The sequence below is a fragment of the Pteronotus mesoamericanus genome, unplaced genomic scaffold (genome assembly GCF_021234165.1).
Source record: "Pteronotus mesoamericanus isolate MK-2021 breed Mesoamerican mustached bat unplaced genomic scaffold, CSHL_Meso_final contig_29, whole genome shotgun sequence".
Classification (NCBI taxonomy): domain Eukaryota; kingdom Metazoa; phylum Chordata; class Mammalia; order Chiroptera; family Mormoopidae; genus Pteronotus; species Pteronotus mesoamericanus.
Window position 1 is genome coordinate 5,484,454 of NW_026555123.1, and position 17,866 is coordinate 5,502,319.

At 61.5% G+C, this 17,866-nt stretch overlaps 1 protein-coding gene across 1 annotated transcript in view; it reads right to left on the reverse strand.

Moving 5' to 3' along the window:
* ANKRD55 (ankyrin repeat domain 55) overlaps nucleotides 1–17,866 on the reverse strand; it is an 82,309-nt gene that overhangs the window by 47,524 nt on the left and 16,919 nt on the right. Inside the window, exons 2-4 of the mRNA XM_054575369.1 lie at nucleotides 8,461–8,640; nucleotides 7,967–8,018; nucleotides 7,729–7,921 (exon numbers count right to left, since the gene is read on the reverse strand). Coding sequence (XP_054431344.1) covers nucleotides 7,729–7,921; nucleotides 7,967–8,018; nucleotides 8,461–8,640 — 425 coding nt within the window. The remainder of the gene's footprint in view (nucleotides 1–7,728; nucleotides 7,922–7,966; nucleotides 8,019–8,460; nucleotides 8,641–17,866) is intronic.

Genomic DNA, 17,866 nt, shown 5'->3' on the forward strand with positions numbered 1-17,866 from the left:
ATCTGAGAGCAGCCTGGGAAGACCCGTCCATAAGGTGCTGAGGCCTCGGTCCATTCTTGCGAGTGCCAGCCCTTCGCTGCACCTGGCTGGCTCCACGTGACAACAGTGCCGCCCACCAGTGAGGGAGAGTCTGTGGCCTGGACCGGGACCCTGAGCCAGGACGGTGCCAGGTCTGCGGGTGGGGTTAGGAGCCCTGCGGGACTGAGCTGGAGGTCACTGACATGCGTGGCCAGCACGAAAACAAAGCCGGCCCCACGTGGCACATCGTGTGCCGGACGCGTGGAGGTGATGCGGAGAAACGGGCGCGCGCAGCCCCGAGCTCAGGGTTTGAGCCCCGGCCCCCCACCCCCACCTGCCGGCTGGGCGACCCCCGTGAGCCCCCCGCCCCCTCTATTTCCACTTGTCCAACAGGGCGACCGCAGCGTTCCCCTCACAGGGCCGTCCTGGCAGCCAAACCCATGTGGCTGCAGAGAGCAGTGTCGGGCTCGGGGCCTCAGTTCACACCGTCCGTGACCGGCGCCGCTGGCACTTCTTGGACGCAGACAGGCGCCTCCGTCTCTTTCCCCTAATGGCGGAGACCCTGCGCCTGGCCGAGCGGGCTGCAGGGCCCTCCCGCACGGAAGCCTGTGCCGCTGCTCCTGTCTCCTCCCCCGGGCCCTTGGGAGTCCTGGCTGAGGCTTTGAGAGTGTCTTATCATGTGCCAGTCAGAGCAGAGGAAAAAGAGTTTCTTTCTAACATTTTGAGGTGAGAAGTCGCTCCAAGCCTTCTGCGCGGAGCAGCGGAGATGACACAACCTCTGTGCCTCAGGACCTCCCCCGGTCGGGGGACGGGGGCGGCGACTGCATCTCGAGGGCCAGTTCCGGCCACGGGCAGGCCGTCGGTCACCAGCAGCCTTGCAATGCAGCGCGCTGCAGCGCTTTGAGCCTCAGCGCCCGCTGTGCTCCTCCCGGCTGCCCCTCCGGCCTGTGAGCGCCAGCCCCGTCAGCACCTCTGCCGGGTGGGGGTCGGGGGGTGGGGGCCGCGCTGGGATGCACTTACACAGGTGCACTTTCCTTTTAATAGTGTGAGTTCTTCAAACGGAAGACCCAGTCTTCCCAGCACAGGGCTCTTGGCGTGTGTGCAGCAGCTGGTCCGCGGACGCGGTTTGCGTGTCCGGTGGTCTTCTCCCCTGGAGTCTCAGGGGAGCCCCTCCCCGACGCCGAACGCTGCGTCGGGAGCTCTCTCGTGAGTGGGCGGGTGTGCTTTGCGCACTTCGGGCAGGTGGCCTTGGAAACAGGGGTTGTCACTTCCAACGCCCTCCTTGGAGCCCCCTGCCGTCCTTCTGAGGCAACTGGGTGACTCCACCCACGTCTTCCACTCCAGGAACGCCGGTGTCGGCCCAGGCCTTTACGGTTTTAACGGAGACTTGGAAGGTGAGCCATGGGGGAAGAAGCAGGATTTGCTTAGTTTGGAGAACATCAGACTCACTTGGACCAGGCAGCTGTTTTCAAACACTGGAAAAGGTGGAAGAGAGTTGAGGCTGCTTGTCTGCGCAGCCAGAGGGCAGAGCAGCTCTGATGGGTAGAAACGGGAACGTGCCAAGCTTTGAGCAAGGAGAGCGGCTCAGGGCGAGCGGGGCCGGCCGGTGAGCTCGTGTGCGCCTCTGCCCCGTGTGTCTCGGCAGGTCCTGACCAGCCGCGTCTCGGGCGCTCCTGGCGAGGAAGTGTGCACGCAGCGGGAGGCAGGCCCCAGAGGTTCTTTCATGCGGGACAGCCTGTGTGTCCTTCCTTCTTGTTCGCATCTGTCGAGCACCAAATAGTAAGTCACCTGCTGTGGACGCGCCATGGCACCCAGGCTGTGAGGGGTGTGGGGAAGGGGCCTTCCCGGTGGCTCTCCGCTGTGGCCGCCCGTCAAACAGCCCCAAGAGCTGGGGTCTCCTGAAAGGAGCTGAAGAAGGCAGGAGCCGTTCGGGCGGCCGGCCCCCGGTGGCAGGGGTGGAACAGGCCTGTCTCTGTGGTCGTTGCGTCCCTCCCGCAGCCACGTGGCAGCCAGTCTGCCGCCGGGCCTCCCACGCGCGCCCTCGCCACCTTGCCTGCGCTCTGCCTCCTCTGTCGACAGTTTGTTCCCAGAGGGGACAGGGTCTCTTCCTTCTTTAAAATTGCGCCCACCCCGTAAAGCACCCACATACTCTTCCTGTCCACAGTCAGACTGGCCGTCGGCCCTGGGCGGCTGTCCCACGGGTCCCTAAAAATGCTTCAGGGCAGTTCTCAAGTGGCATCATGTTGTGACATCAGGGTTGTGGCTGGCCCCCCGCCTTGGTTTCATGGCCGCTGTGTGAAGACAGAGGATAAAACGGCCCTTGAGCCCCGCCCCCCCAACATGTGACCGCACTGGACTCTGGCTGCGCGGTTTTGCCTTTATTTCAGAAAACAGTTCCTGCCGGAGGACAGTGGCAGGTGGAGGCACGTGGGCTGCGTGGTGGAGGCCGGGCAAGTACGCGCTTGCGGGCTTCATCAGCACTTCCGTGCCCCAGTGGAAAGCTGAAGAGGGAAGGACAAGCAAAACGAAGCCCATCCCTCGTAACCCTGGAACAGGGTTGGGAGCAGTGATGGAAGACGAGACATCTGCTCCTTTACGCACCTTGATAAGGCGCATCACAGCGCTTTAAGTAGAGCTGAGATGAGAGAACACTTTCCTCAGCTCCCCCGTGACAAACACGTGGCTTACGTGAGGCTGATGGGGCCCAGAGCACCACCATTTTGCGTGAGGCTTTCTTTCCTCCAGGACGTGTTCTGGCTCCTTTGTTGAAATTATTTGTCCCTATATATGTTGGCTTTATTTCTTGGCTCTCAATTCTGTTCCATCGTTCTGTGCGTCTTGTTTTTCTGACAGTACCAAACTGTTTTGATTATTGTGCCTTTGTAGTATAACTTGAAGTCAGGGAGTGTGATACTTCAAAATGGATCAAAGACCAAAATATAAGACCTGAAGCAATAAATTACATAGAAGAAAGCATAGGTACTAAAGGTATGGACTTGGTCTTAGAAAGGATTCTATTAATTTGACCCCAAAGGGCAAGGGAATTAAAAGCAAACATAAATGATGAGACTCTGTCAAACTAAAAAACTTCTGCACAGCAAAAGAAACAATCAACAAAAAAAGGTAACCAACCGAACAGGAGGAGATACCTGCAAACAGCAGCTCTGACCAGGGGGCTAACATGCAACCGAGGGTCCGGCAGAGGCCACACTTGACTGAGTGTGGATGAAGGGCACGTGACTGTCTCCCACGGGACGGACAGCAATCTGAACATTTCACCTAAGATGTCATATGGCGGGCTTGCGTGCGATATCGTTATGTTACACAACGGCGTGCTTACGCTTTTGTAATAAAAGATTTTATAATAAAAAGGAGCATTATTTCTGCTGGATCCTGTATATATAAGGGACTCATACAACTCAACACCAGAAAACCCCAAACAATCCAGTTAAAAACTGGGCAGAGAACCTCAACAGACACCTCTCCCAAGAGGACATACAAATGGCCAGCAGATCCAGGAACAGGTGCTCCACTGCACTAGCTACTAGGGAAACGCCAGCCGGAACCCCAGTGAGATGCCGCCTCCCCCCGGGAGGGCGGCCGTCACCAGCGAGGCGGGTCCTGCCAAGTGCGGGGAGGTTCTGCAGGGAAGGGAACCCTCGCTCGCTGCGGGCGGGATGCGAGCGGGGGCCGCCACGGCGGGAACCTGTGGAGGCTCCTCAAACATTAGGACTAGAGTCACCGTATGGCCCAGCAGCCCCTCTTCCGGGCCTCCGCCTTCCAAAACTGGAAACATGTATTCGCAAAGACGCACGCACCCCTCCGTTCGTGCAGCGCTATTCACGGCGGCCGGGACGTGGAGACAGCCCACTGCCCTTCGGTAGGCGGTTAGGTGAAGACGGTGTGGGGCCCACACGCCGAACGGAGCACCGCTCAGCCGTGGGAAGAGAGGAGACGCTGACATTCGTGACAACATGGATGGACCTTGCGAGTATCACGCTAAGGCAGACAGAAAAGTCAATAACCATATGATTTCCCTCATATGTGGGACATAAAACTAAAAGCAACAAACAAACAAAGACTCATAGACACGGAAAAGAGCATGGCAGCCACCAGAGGGAAGGGGCGGGGGTGGTAAAGGGGGCCAAACACAGGGTGACGGGAGACTGGACTCTGGGCGGTGAACGCACAACGCAGTGTGCAGACGACGTGTCACAGGATGGCACACTTGACCCCTATGAGATCTTACCAACCACTGCCACCACATACATTTACTAAAAAATAACCACGCCACCGGAGACCGGAGCATGTCATCTTGGGAAGTCCGCGAGCGCGACAGCGGACAGGGGTCCGCAGTGACTGAGCTCTGGCTTCCCAGTTAAAGCTGAATCCCAGCGAGAGCTCTCGCCTTGGACGGCACGCGTGTTAGCCAGGGCTGCTCCTGTGGAGCACGGGCTCAGACGCTGGCCGTGCAGAAGGACGGGCTGAGGACTCCCTGGGCGCGGCCCGCACTGCACTTCAGGGCCGCCTGGCGCTTCCCCCGCCGATGCCCCATGCCCTCCCCAGATACCTGACGTGATCGCTCTGTCGTTTTACATGTTGTCTTATTGACAACACTCTCAGGCCATTAAAACTATGAATGTAGGGGAAGAAGAAGAGCAGACGGAGTCCAAGACGGTCCCCGCTAAGGTGCAGGTGTGTTGCACTTACGGGATGCGTGTGTCCAGCCCGCCTTCCGCCCTCGCCCTCCACCCACCTGCGGGCCGGGCCAGGCACGGGCGCGGGCGCAGGGCCGGCAGGAGGAAGGGTCGGGCTGCTGGAGGCGCAGGCAGGAGCCTCTGCCCCGCCACCCCCCCAACCTGAACTGTCTCCTGCTTTCACTGCATCCAAAGGGACATGGCTCGAAATGGGTCGTAGGCCAACCCCAGGGCACATGGAGGAGAAGCTGAATCCCCCCAAGGAGCAAACAAGGGGAGGCCAGGAGGCAAAGAGCGGGCAGGGGAGGATTCTGGAAGGTGCTCCACAGCCTGGGGTGGACAGCCCCTCGGGGATTGGGACCCTGGCTGGCACCCGGGGGAGGCGGCTGCTGCGGGGGAGGACCGGCTGACCACGCTGGGAGTGGGGCCGGGCACTTCCAGCCGCTGGATCGTGGGAGTGGGCGAGCTCCTGGGCGGTGCCGCCGGCCGGGCGAGGGCGGCGTTTCCCACCGCAGCAGCTGGAGGCAGTGTGAGCCCCGTGCTCGGCTCTCGCATAGAGTTGCTCTCGACAAAAATAAGATCATGCTGTATGCGTAATTTTGACTTTTGCTCTTTTTCACATAATATTGGATTATAAATAGTATTTTCCCACGTCATAAGGTAAGATTTGAAAATGTTATTTATAAAATATCACATTAAATTCCGTTGACTGAAAACTTAGCACAACTAATTTAATCAATTTTCTTACTCTTGGACATTCACATTGTCTCTCTTTTGGGGGGACTAAAGCTTGATCGCTCCTCCATGGAAACTATCCGGACGATGCAGAGGGCTTTCGGGGACAATGCAGGGAGTGCAGCACAAAGGCAAGTGTGGCACAAACGCTTCCAAGACGGTCGAGGGTCTGTTGAAAGTGCTCCACGTTCTGGAAGGCCTGCGACAAGCAGGACCCCTGAGACTGCGGAACGTGTCCGGGCGGCGATCAGCGAAGGTCGGCGACTGACAGTGCGAGAACTAGAGGCTGATCTGGGGATTCCAGAAACTACCGTGCCCCAGATTTTGACGCAGGATCTTGGCCTGAAACGTGTGGCGGCCAAATTTGTTCCGCGGCTTCTGCTGCCACAGCAGAAGGGACATCGTGCTGCAGTTGCTAATGACTTGATTCAAACCACTCCCAATGAACCAGATTTCTTCACGGTCATTACTTTGAGGGGACCGAGGTGTCACTGTCCCATGTACAATGTTTCTTGTATCTTCTCCGATAAATGTCTACTATTCACAGTACATGGCCGGGCCCTTTCTGGACAGGTCCTGTGTATCTGCTCCTGCACCGCTGATCGTTTGCTTTGGGCACATTCCTAGAAGGAGCTTGGGCGTCAGTGGATCTGCCTTTGCCCATCTGCCCCCTGGGGAGGTGGAACCGACCCCTCCCCACGCACAGCGCGAGGACACACCCTTAGCCCTGTTGGTTATGACACTGCGCATCACCGTTGGTTAAAAAATCAACACCGACGTGAAAGGACGATAGCATACTGTTTGCTATGGCCATTTCTTGCATCGTCTGAGAGAGAACTCTCTCCATGTTTACGGCCACCCTGCGAACGGTTCGTGGCTGCCTTTGTCATCTTAGTACGGCAAGGCACCGGCCTCCGCCTCGCTGGCCGGGCGCGCTCCCCACGCAGCCGCCACGGACTTCGCCGTCGGCCCCGCCGTGGCGGCCTTCCCCGATCTGCCACTGCAGTGCTCAGCTTGCTTCAGTCGGCTTTCGAAAAACACATTTTTAGTGTTTATGGTAGAAAATATGTGGATATTGCATTAAAAAAATATATTTCATTGTTTTCATGATTAGAAAGGTCATCCCTCTGGAGCCTTATATCTATTTATTTGTTAACATTTTACTGTAATTAATATGACATTTTTAAACTTATTTTTCATGGCACAGTTAATTTTGCTGGAAATAGTCACGGGCTGGGTTTCCTCCCTTCCCTCGCCATTTGCAAGGGCGGCCTCACCGGGGGCCCTGAGGCGACCCCCGCCGCTCCGCAGGTGGGCTGCGGCCGCGGCCGCCCGGGCTCCTGGTCGGTCCGCAGTGATGGTTCTTAGTCCGCTTCTTCGCCTGCTGGACCACAGAAGTTTTAGTAGCGCACCTGAGGGAACTGAGGCCCAGAACAACCCTACCGTTCGCAGACACCGCCCCGCGATGACTCCTCCAGGACAGCGCTGTCGCCCAGCGGGCTGGTCACGGGCGGTCCCAGCACGTCAGCGTCCGAGCACCACTCCTACCGACGGCCCACACTTACGTCCCACCTCACACTGAAATCAGCTCGTGACGGTGGCTCATTCCAATGAGAATGGGGAATGCCCAGGAATAAGTGTTCAGCATGCGAGCGGGGAAAACTTCAGCGCTTGACTGAGGGCACGGCGGACGCACTGCAGCCAGGGAGGCACACGTCATGCTCTCCGACGGGACGCCCGGCCTGGGTGACCCATGTTAACTATTACACCGACTCATTTGTAAGTTTAATGTCATTTCAGTAGACGTCCCGACAGTCCTTTTTGGGGGGTGTGGGGCTCAAGAAAATGATACTAGTTTTCATTTGTAAAACTAAATAGGTCATTTTATACGTTAAAGGAGAAGGAAAGAATATGCTTAAGCACATGTGGATCTCTGCCGGGCCAGTCCCTGGGACGACACTGGCACCTGTGGCCGCCGTTTTGCTTGGTGGAGGATGCGGGGGGGAGGGGGGCGCGAGACTTTTTATTGTACTTTGTTTTATCCCTTGAAAGTGTTTGAATGTATCATCATTCCAAAGGCAAAAACAAAAAAGAGAACAAAAAATGGCTAAGAATACCCAGTAACAATGAAAAAAGGAGCACTTTGAGAGGTTTTCTCTATCAAACAGGGAAACATGAAACCAATAATTTAAAAAGTGAGGTCGGCCTCCAGCCTCACAACTGGACGGATCTCTGGAGCAGCGCGGAGAGCCTGGCCCCCCTCCCCTCTGCCCCGCACCGTGCACGGGGGCAGGCGTGGCCGCCGACAGGCGGCTGGAGCGCAGGGCGGAGCCGACCCTCGGGGCAGGTCTCCGGCCCAGGGGGTGACCAGCAGAAACAGCGCAGGGGGCGAAGAAGCGCTCCGGCCTGAGAGCTCCCCGGAAGCCTCCTCTCCTTCTGAAGCGGATGTCCAGCTCGGGCCGCTCCTGCCCCTTCCAGTGTCCCCACCAAAGGGGAGCTGAGTGTGGGGCCGTTACCGAGGGGGAGGCCGCAGGAGGGCCGATGGCCTTGCCCGTGTGACTGGGGACTCTGGAGGTGAGAGTAGAGCTGGTGGCGTCAGTGACTCGAGCCTGTGGCAAGGCCCTCCCAGGAACCGGGCCGCCTGACCGGACTCCAGGAGGTGTGACAGGCCATCCAGCCTTGAGCCCTAGACGGTGTCTGAGCCACGGGGCGCCAGGGAGGGAGGTCTGTGGCCAGATGAGGGCCTGTCGGTCAACAGATAAATACGGGGCTGCAGCTCTTCCCTGGCGGGGCTTTTCCCAAACCCCTGACTCCCCGTCTCCTCCCTGCAGAAAGGTCGGCTGCCCGGGAGACGTTGAGGCCGTTACTGAGGGTCCGTGACCCGCCGTCTTCCCGGAGCGCTGGCACCCGAATAAAGCGCCTGTAAAGGTTCGGTCCCTCTCTGCTTATTGGTTCTGGGGGTGACAGGCAACACGCACGCTGACTTTTCCGGGTCCGCGTGTGACCCTACGTAAGCCGTGTGTAAGGGCCGCCCGCACTTGCTATGCGGCTCCTCTGAACCAGGCGCAGCCCCCGGTGCTCGGTGTGTCGCCTCATCACGTCTTGGCAGCCGCCCCCGAAGGCTGTCACGGCCTCCTTCCAGCGGACCCGTCGCCGGCAGCAGCGCCTGCTGGGGGTCCTGCGGCCGGGCCTAGTGGCGGGTGCCGGCGTGTACCCAGTCATTCCCTCTCCACACGGTCCTCGTGGCGGTGCATCTTCACGTGCAGGCTGGGACGGGAGGGGTGAGATGCCGAACAGCCAGGCCCCTGCTGTCCCAACCCCACGCTGCCACTCGGCCCTCTGCGTCCCGGCTGCCACACAGAGTCGGTGAGCGAGGGGGATGGCACGTCCACTGCGGCGACTTCCAACTGCATAGGCACGACTCACTGAAAGCAAACGCTCCAGGACCAGCCCTCGAGTTGGTTTCCGCTGTGACCGCCCCAAACCCGACTCCAGGGCCACCCCCGCCCCTCCCGACGGTCAGGGTCGCGCGGAGTCAGCGAGTTCTGGCCGAAACCCCAGGACACGGTTTTTGAGGAGCACTAAGCAACCAGAAGCTAGAAGTGTCGAGTCAGGTGACTTTCAGGCGTCCCTCTTATGGTTCTTAAAAACAAAAAACAGAACCCCCCCGAGACCACACTCTGGCTCCCTGGGGTGAGCTGGAGGGCCGAGAAGCGACCCCAGGTGCCTGCCGTCAGAGCCGAGGGTGCCGAGGTCGAACCAGCTCTCTTCCTTTACATGCGCCGCCGGCCCCGTGTAATGGTGGCCGGGGCTGGGGCTCTGAGCCACCTCCTGGAGAAACGCCGGCCTCCGGCTGCACAGAACGGACGCACGGGCAGGGAGTGGCGAGGAGCCGCCTGCAGCGCTTCCGCGACAGACCCAGGCCCTGACTCTGCGATCTCCCTCCAGCTCCCAGCTCATCCGTCCCCAGGTCACATCCGGGAGACCCACCGGCTGGCTCCCCCTCCCTCCCCCTCCGCCTGTGCTCCGAAGACAGCAGCCAGGACACTGCCCACACCCCAGCCCCGGGGGAGGCTGGCTGCCCCGGAGCCGAGCCCCCGGAGCAGCGCGCGGCGAGGGCCGCCCCGTGCGGCCGGCCCAGCCTGAGCAAACCTGTCCGCCTTGGCTTTTCTTTCCCCTCCTGTGCTAGGGGTCGTGGAGCGGTGGGTGGCTGGGCTGTCGGGGTCCCTGAAGCGGAGCTCGGGGTGAAGGGCGCTATGAGGAGGTCTTGGGCGTCACTGCCAGAGGTAATTTTTAACCGGCCATTCGCAGCTTCGCCCCTGACCCGTGTGGCCTTGGGCAAGCGGTGTCAACTCCGATACAGGAGGAAGCCAGCGAACCCCTAGGCTGTGTCGGGGATCAGCTGCGGTCCCGGAAACGGGCCACACGGGGCCGGGCACACGGGGCTGTTTCAGGAACTGGGCTCACTGCTCTCCTGGCTAGGAACACCGCTCTGGTCAATGAACATGCCCGGCCTGACCCTCTGCTCCCTCCCGAGGGGGCAAGTGCCCTGAGTCCACGTGGCCGGGGAAGCTGGGACGGGCCGAGAGACGGAGGCCGAGCCTGGTGCCCGTCAGAGACACGGCGCCGCGTGACTGAATTCGTGTTTGCGGTGCTCGACTGTGTTGAAGAAGGCGTTGTGAATTTTACAGTGAGGGGGGAGGACCCAGTATTTCTAAAACCCTGCAAGAGTCAGTCGATACGCAGTTGTCCCGCACCCATACCCTCAAATTGCCCTGGAAGGGTTCACGCAAGACAGAACCTGCCCGAGGCGGGGGCGCCACCACGTGGCGGCACCAAGGTGCCACCAAGGCGACCTGGAAGGAAGGAGGGCAACCCTCAAAAACGCCAGTGTCACACAGGACGAAGGACGCTGCGGGCACGGTCCGGGTTAGAGCCGACGCTGGGCCCGCAGCTTGCCAGGCGCCGAGTGTGCGGAGTGTCAGCCCCGCGCGTGACCTCAGCGCCAGAACGAGCGTTCGGCCAAACCACAAGTGTCAAAACGTAGGGGCTCCCGATTCGGGTTGAATGTGTTCCCCGAAGCTGAGCGCTTTCCCATCAATCTGTTTTGCCAAAATTCAATGCAATAAAGGGTTTCTAACGTGGAGAGGGAGCGGGCAATGAGATGTAATAGGTAACCTGGGACCGGGCCCTGTGCCGCGGGGCAAGCCGCAGGGGACGCTGTCGGGTCAGCGGACACGAGCGGAAGGCGGACAGGCCAGGGGGAAGTCCGCACGCGCCCAGGCGCCCAGGGAGAGGGGGCGGCACAGAGAAGGGGCGAACAAGCAAGCAGGGGGCCCAGCGTCACCGTGAGGTGAGTCCGGGTAAAAGAGACACATCTGTTCTTCACGCAATTCTTACGGCACCCACGTTTGAAATCCTTTTCAAACAAGTTAAAGAATTAGACTACTGTTAACTATTATGTATGTATATTGTAAAACTCTGGGGACATGTTTAGAAATAGGACTCTCCCTTGTAGACCAGAACGGCTTCACCCCCTCCCCGCCCCCAAGCCAGGCCCAGCAACACGTTGAAATAACAGGGTCCTCAACGAGTAAGCGTCGGTTTCAGTTTTTACAAAGAGAAACCGTTCCCAGGGCCCTTACTAACCACACAGACCGACCTACAGGTTTAAAGTTAGTATTAGGATAAAGCCGCTGTGACTTTAAGAGCGAAATCAGGAAGTCTGAGCCGTTGCTCCTTCAGGGTACACGCGAACCCTCAGAACGCGCAGACGCTTCACACTGCATGACCGGCAGGCGCCCTGAGCGTTTGCGTGTGCTGAGCACGGGGCCCTGGCTGGACATGGTCCTCAGGCTCATGTCCCACCTTCCACCCTCAACCTTGGCGCATCGAGACCCTCACCTTGTCCCACAGTTTGTTTCATAATTGCTTAGTAATAAAAACAGCTACAAATTCAGCAGCGTTTCTTTAAAGTTCTCTTTGCATCCAAACGGCTGCATCGAAGGAAAATCCATGATGTCAGTTACCCAGTGTGGCTGCTAGTCATGGTCACAGAGTCGTGGAGTCCTGGAGAGAGGAGGCAGGAGAAGCTCAGCGCCGAGACCTAGCCCGGGGTCCCCAAGCCGGGGCGGCCGACTGGGACAGGTCCGCGGCCTGTCAGGACGGCGGCCGCACAGCGGGGGGCGCGCTGAGGGAGCGAGCGGCCAGCGAAGCTTCGCTCACATTAGCTCTCGCCTGAACTACACCTCCTGTCCCACCCCCCACCCCACCCTACCCCCACCGGTCTGTGGAAAGACTGTCTTCCACGAAACTGGTCCCAGGTGCCAAAAAGGCCGGGGACCGCCGCCCTAGCGGCTTTGGGACAAGGGGCCTGAGCGGAGCCAGCCTGGCTGCGCTGTGGGACGCGCGGCCGAGCTGACTCCGGAGGCCTGGCTGCCAGGGGGCCCTCTTCCCTCGGGCGCTGCTCCCAGACCTCCCGCCCAGGCGCACCCGCAGGGGGAGGCCCCTCCCCTGGACCGCGGGCCGTGGCTGCAGAAGCTCGCTGTGTGGGTGGGACAGTCCGGCCTTCCCTCTGGCCAGGCCTGCGAGGGGCCAGGGTGTGCACAGGGCAGGCACAGCCCTCCCCGGCCGGTGGTGGGAGGGAGGGGCCTGCGCTCCGGGAAGGGCAGGGAAAGGGCGGGGCAGGCCCCCAGCAACCTGGTTTGCCTCAGCCTGGCCTCCGGCAGGCAAGGCCCTTGGCAAAGAATTCCCCTCCCGCCTCTCTCTCCCTCTCTGCTCCTGTTTTGTGGCGAGAGAGGGAGGGTTGCAGACACTCTGCTTCTAGACCTGCGATTGGCCTTTTGCCCCCAAATCCTCCTCTCTCTGGACACCAACCTGAAACACAATCACAGAATTCTCCCCGATGCTCCTGCGGTGTTTCCTGCCAGGAAGGTCTGTGACCGAGACTTACCCACCGGGGCCGGATCGCGCCCACGTTCCTGGGCTGTGCTCCCACGCCCCTCTCCAAACCTGCTCGGCCCCCTTTGGCGGCACCTGGCTGGCACGCAGGGGCCGAACACCCGCTCCCCCAGCACAGCACAAGGCCGGGCCCTCTCAGCTCTTTGGTGGGGCACCCCCACCTCGGACGAAAAGGCGGGACCTGAACCAGCCCGTCCGTGCGCGGCAGCCGTGAGCGCGCACAGCGTGGGAGAGAGCAGCCCAGTCGGGAAAGCGCCTCCATCCCTGACGTGAATTTGCACTGATGTCTCATTTCTTCAGTAAAACGTAGGGTCGGTCACGGAAGAACAAGCAGGCGTAGGCCCGAATCGCCACTTTGCCGCTTTCTGCCACAGCCTCTGAGAGTTTCCTCCTCGGCCGACGCGGGGACAGCAGTGGGGCCGGCGGGAGGGTTAAAGCCGGTCTGCCTGCGGCCCGGCCCGCCCAGCGCCTCCCAGCCTCGCGGAGAACGGGTCTCCGCAAAAGCCAAGTCGTGGCTGCGTGCTCTCTGCGAAGGACTTGAGGCCTGACCGCGTTCCCTGCCGTGCAGCGGGCCCTGGGAGGGGCGCCTTGTATGGCCAGAGAAGCAACAAAGGGAAGGATGTTTGTTTCCCTTTTTACTGACTGCGTTGGGGTGAGGGTCCTGAGCGCGGAAGATCGGCCTGGCTTTTTTGGCTGGGCCCTAACTGTGACCGCCTGCATCGTTATAAGAGCGAGGCAGGGGGGGTGTTCAGACAGACCCCCAGCAGAGACCGACCCCCAGAGAAGGCCCGGTGAAGACGGGGCGGGGAATGGGGGCACAGGCGGCGGGAGGCGGGAAGGCCGCTCCCCTGCGGCGTCTGGGAGGAGCGCAGGCCTGCCGACGCCTGCACCCCAGACACGGGCCCCACGACCAAGGGCAGGCCTGGGCGTGCTGTCGGCTGCCCCGAGGCGGCATCTGCTAGGGCGTCCAGGACCCCAAGGCTCTGTCACAGCCCTGGCTGGCAGGTGAGGCTCCCGCGCGTTCTCCCCACAACCTGAGCAGAGGAGAACCTGTGCGGCTGGCGCGCGGCCCGCGGCCCATCCCCCGCCCCCACAGGTGCCTGCAAGCCTGCTGCGCAGCACATACTTTCCTCCCAGACGCTGGGCTAGGTGGGGCGGGGGGCCCTGGACCACACTTGTCCCGGCTCCTCTCTGAGGCCCGGGGTCCTCCCTCAGGCCCCGCGGAGGTTCTCTTCCCACAGCTGGAGACAAAGCATGAAATGCAAACATCTCAGGTGCGCGGCCTCTCAGCTTCCACAGGACCCTGCGTGTCCCACAGTGAGCGGCTACTGCGGCCCCTCCTGCCCACCGGCCCGGGGCTGGGAGCAGCGTTGCCGTGGTGGCAGCCAGGGCCAGGCCCCTCCGTCACACGTTCACGAGTTCACCCAAGAGAGACCTGCCCTGAGCCTGGCCTGTCAGAGGATATTTAAGGCTCCCCGCGATCCTGAGACCACCTGCTACTGTCCCCACGTTACCAACGCCGAGGCAGACGCGGGTCCCCGAGCCCATGCCGCCGGCAGGGACAGGCAGGGCCCATCGGCCGCACGCGCCGGCCCCAGCGCCTCGTTGCCTGTGCAAAGCACAGAGAATGCAGCTGCTCTTGCAGGGCCGCAGACTCACCAAGTCCCCTCGCCGGAGCCGTGAACGTGTTAGCTGTCCTACTCTTCAAGTGCACGGCCAGCCGTTCCCTGGGGGGCCCCCCGCCCCGCCCCCGCCAGGGGCCGCAGGGCCAGAGAGTGGGCAGAAGAAGTCCCCGCGGCTCCGCTAGCGTCTGGCTGGGACCCCTGGGCCTCAGAGGGCTACTAAGGACCTGCCCTCCCGTTGAAGGGCCCGCCTTTAACCGCCCGTGCTCCTCGCTCCCACCGAGACGGCAGGGGTGGGCTGCCCGGTGGTCCCCTCTCTGCCTCGCTGGGCCGGCCCCCACCCGGTGGGCGGGGGTGTCTGGGGGAGCCCTGGTGTCAGCAGTTTCAGAACCAACCCGGCAAGTCTGGCGGGGCCCAGCGTGGGACCCGGAGGCTCTGGCGGCACCTCGGGTCCTCGCCGCTGTGACGCCCGCGGCTGTCGTTGGCTGGGCAGTTGGGGCGCTGCCGCTTCGACGCCCCGGACCTTCGAGGTTTGTGGAGAACCGCCTGCGAGAGCCCCACACTCAGCTCCGCCAGAGGACGTCGCTTCGCTGGGCCCGCCCGCCCCCCACGGTGGCACGCACAGTCCACGGGACGGCCCAGCCCTGCTGCGGCCTCTCACGCTCGCAGGGGGGCAGGCGGACGGGCGAGGGCACAGAGCGGCGCAGACACCGCCCAGTTGGCTGCGATCCTGGGGGCCGCCCCCCGTGGTGCCCTGGAGCCCTGGGAGAGGAGGCGCGTGCGCCGTCAGCCAGCGCCGACCAGCGACGCCCGAGCTGCGTGGGGAGGCGAGGCGCGCAGGCCAGGGCGGCGAGGATGGCGAGGGGTTGACAGCAAAGGCGGCCCCAGGTGGAGGCGCTCGCTGCGCACGGGGCCACGGGGCGGGGGTGGCCCCTGCGTGTCCCTGCCTCACGTTGGACCCTCCCAGCCGCCCTCCCTGCCGCATTCCTGCCGTTTCACTGCTGGGAGGCCAAGGCCCAGAGAGGCTGGGGGACAGGCTGGGGGACTCGCTGGGGTCTCAGGGCTGGGTGGCTGCTCTGCCCTCCCGCCCGATGGCCCACACTCTTGCCACCGGAGCACGGCCTGTCCAGCAGGCAAGGGCTGAGAAGCGCGGGCGGAGAGGCCGGGAGAGGGCCGGCTGGCATGGGAGGGGCGCGGCCTGGGGCCAGGACGTGGGGCGAGCGGCGCGCGTGAACTGTGCTGTAAGAATAAACGCCCCACGTTACATCTGAATGACACCAGAGGCCTGGGAGCAACGACGTCCCTGCAAAGGGCTGGTCCCCGCCGTCACCCAGCACCCGGCTCGCCTCGGAATAGAGCCATCGAGCCCTCCTTGGGTGACAGCTCAGCGGCGCTGCTCTCCCGCCAGGCCGAGGCCCCCGATCCCCTTGCGGGCACGCTTCTACTGCTGCCGATTGTCCGCAGCACCGCCGCGTGGGCCAAGGGAGGCGGGGCCGAGCTGCAACGGCCACGTTCTCCAGGGACCTGGCACATGCCGGGGGCACACACGTACACGTGTGCACAGACACGCGCACACACAGGCATATACGTGGTTACCCAGAAATCTAAATGTAAACCTGTTACCTGCAAAAACACCTATGAAACCAGAGGAGGCTGTAAGCCTAGCACGCCCACCGCGGTCTAGAGGGAAAAGGCACGAAGGAAGAGGCAGTCCGTTTCCTTCACGAGGCTGCCGTGGCTGAAGCAAGCCAGGACCGCAGGACCCGAGGACCCCGGGGGACGCTCGGAGGTGAGAGGAAGCCGTCGCTGCTCCCACGGAGGCGTCACCTGTGCACGCGCGGGCCAGGTGCACACTCACGCGCAGGGGCTACGCTCACGGCACACACGCTTCAGGCGCAAAGCGCACACTCGCAGACTGCACGGCCGACCGCGGGTCTTTCCGACGAGGACGGGCCAGCCCCGCGCAGCTGTGCCGTGCGGAGCCCCGCCTCTGCTCCGGAAACTGAGCGAGAAAGCGACGCCCTGTCATTGCGGGTAACAGCGGGGGCGCAAGCCGCTGCCGGCCCCGGAGGGGGGAGCATCAAAGACACCGCCTGTTCCTGAAGGAAATCAGGGGTGTTTGTGGAACTAGCAGTGAGATATTGGGTTAATAGATTGAAAAGAGACACAGTGTTTGTCCTGTTTTGTATTACTTACTCTAATAGATTTTTTAAATAGCTGAAAAAAACTAATGAGAATAAAGCCGACACTCTGAAAAATAGCTTGAAACCCAATTTTAAAAATGGGTAGGTAGGAGCACTTTCACCAGACAAGCAGGCCAAAAGCCGATCTAGAAAGGGCTGGTTTCCTGTGTGGAATCCTCTCCCCATGCCTCACGCACACGCACGCGCACACACAGGCCCCCCGCCCCCGCCCCCAGCCGCAGGGCCTGCTGTGGACCGAAGACCGAGACCCGGAGGCCAGTGAGAGCCGCCCCTACCTTTGTGCTGGCCGAACAGGGACGGAGCGCTGAAATCCATGGCTGCCTGGCTCGCCCGCCGCCGTCAGGGCGGCAGGCGGCACGCAGGCCTCCGGGGAGGAGAAAACACCGTCTCACACGCCGCAGCCGACACGCCGTGCGACCCGGCGTCTCTGCCAAGACCTCCGGGTGAGAATCACACACGCGTTCGGGCTGCAGCTGTTGTCATGGCAAACGATGGCAGCAGGGAAATGTCACTCCTGTAAACACCCGCCAGGAGGGGGTCACTCTGCGGCCTCGTTCATCAGCCCCGTGTGCGCGTAAGCATCGCGCACCCTCCGCCCCGAAGCAGAACTCAGAGAAGCTCAGACCCTGAGGAGCGGGGCTCACGAGGGCTGTGCCTCGGGCCCGGGCCAGGCGCACGCCGGAAGGCACGCGGCCTCAGCCGCTGGGCTGCTGCTTAACCCCCGGGCGCGCTGCCGGCGAGCGGGGCGCGCAGGGCGACGGAGCTGTGCGGGCGGCGATGCAGCTGGGGCTCGGCTGTGCTCCCCACGCAGGGCACTGCCCCGGGGACGCGTGAGCGGGGCCGGCCGGGGGGGATGGGCTGCGGGAGCTGCTGCAGGCGGCGGCTGGCCACAGGCGCCGGCTCCCCTTCGGCCTCCCGGGCGCCTCCTCCAGACGACAGGGAGGAGGGGCGGGGTGGTGTCTGAAAGGCTCAGGTAGCCACACGACAGAATTGAAGATGCTGCCGTCCCCATCACACACGTGGCAGCAAAACCCTGGAAATCAGTGCAACATTCCTCATTTGAGAGCAGTTGAATAAATGGTAGTAAATTCAAACTAGGTGAAAAAATCTGGGCAAAATATATGGTGGAAGGTCTCCGATCTATTGTTAAACAGACAAGTGATGCATTTTATGTGTTTACAGTTTATAGAGCCAGCAGCCTCCCGCCACACGTGCACAGAGGTTTGTGCGTTGGCAGGCTCAGGGGGAAGGCGCAGAACACGACACGCTGGGCTGCCAACCTTGGTGGCCGCCGGGGAAAGCAGGAGGGTTCCACACTGTTCTTTACCTACCTTTGTATTTTCAGGCTCATTATAACAAGTATCCATTGTTTTATATTTATAATTAAAAATCTGATAAAATATCTTCAAAACAAACAAAGCTCTACATTCAAGGCTCAATCAGAGTTTTGGAAAAGTCGAACAGCCACGCAACAGCTGGTCTCACAAACGCTGTTGACAAAGGCAGTCCCTGTTTTCTTTGTAGCTGAATTAGCACATGAATGTGGTCACGGGAGCGGAAACCACGCCCCTTCATCCTGGCCACCTTCGCTCTGACACGGGCTGACACTGTCTGTCAGCTGCGTCCTTCG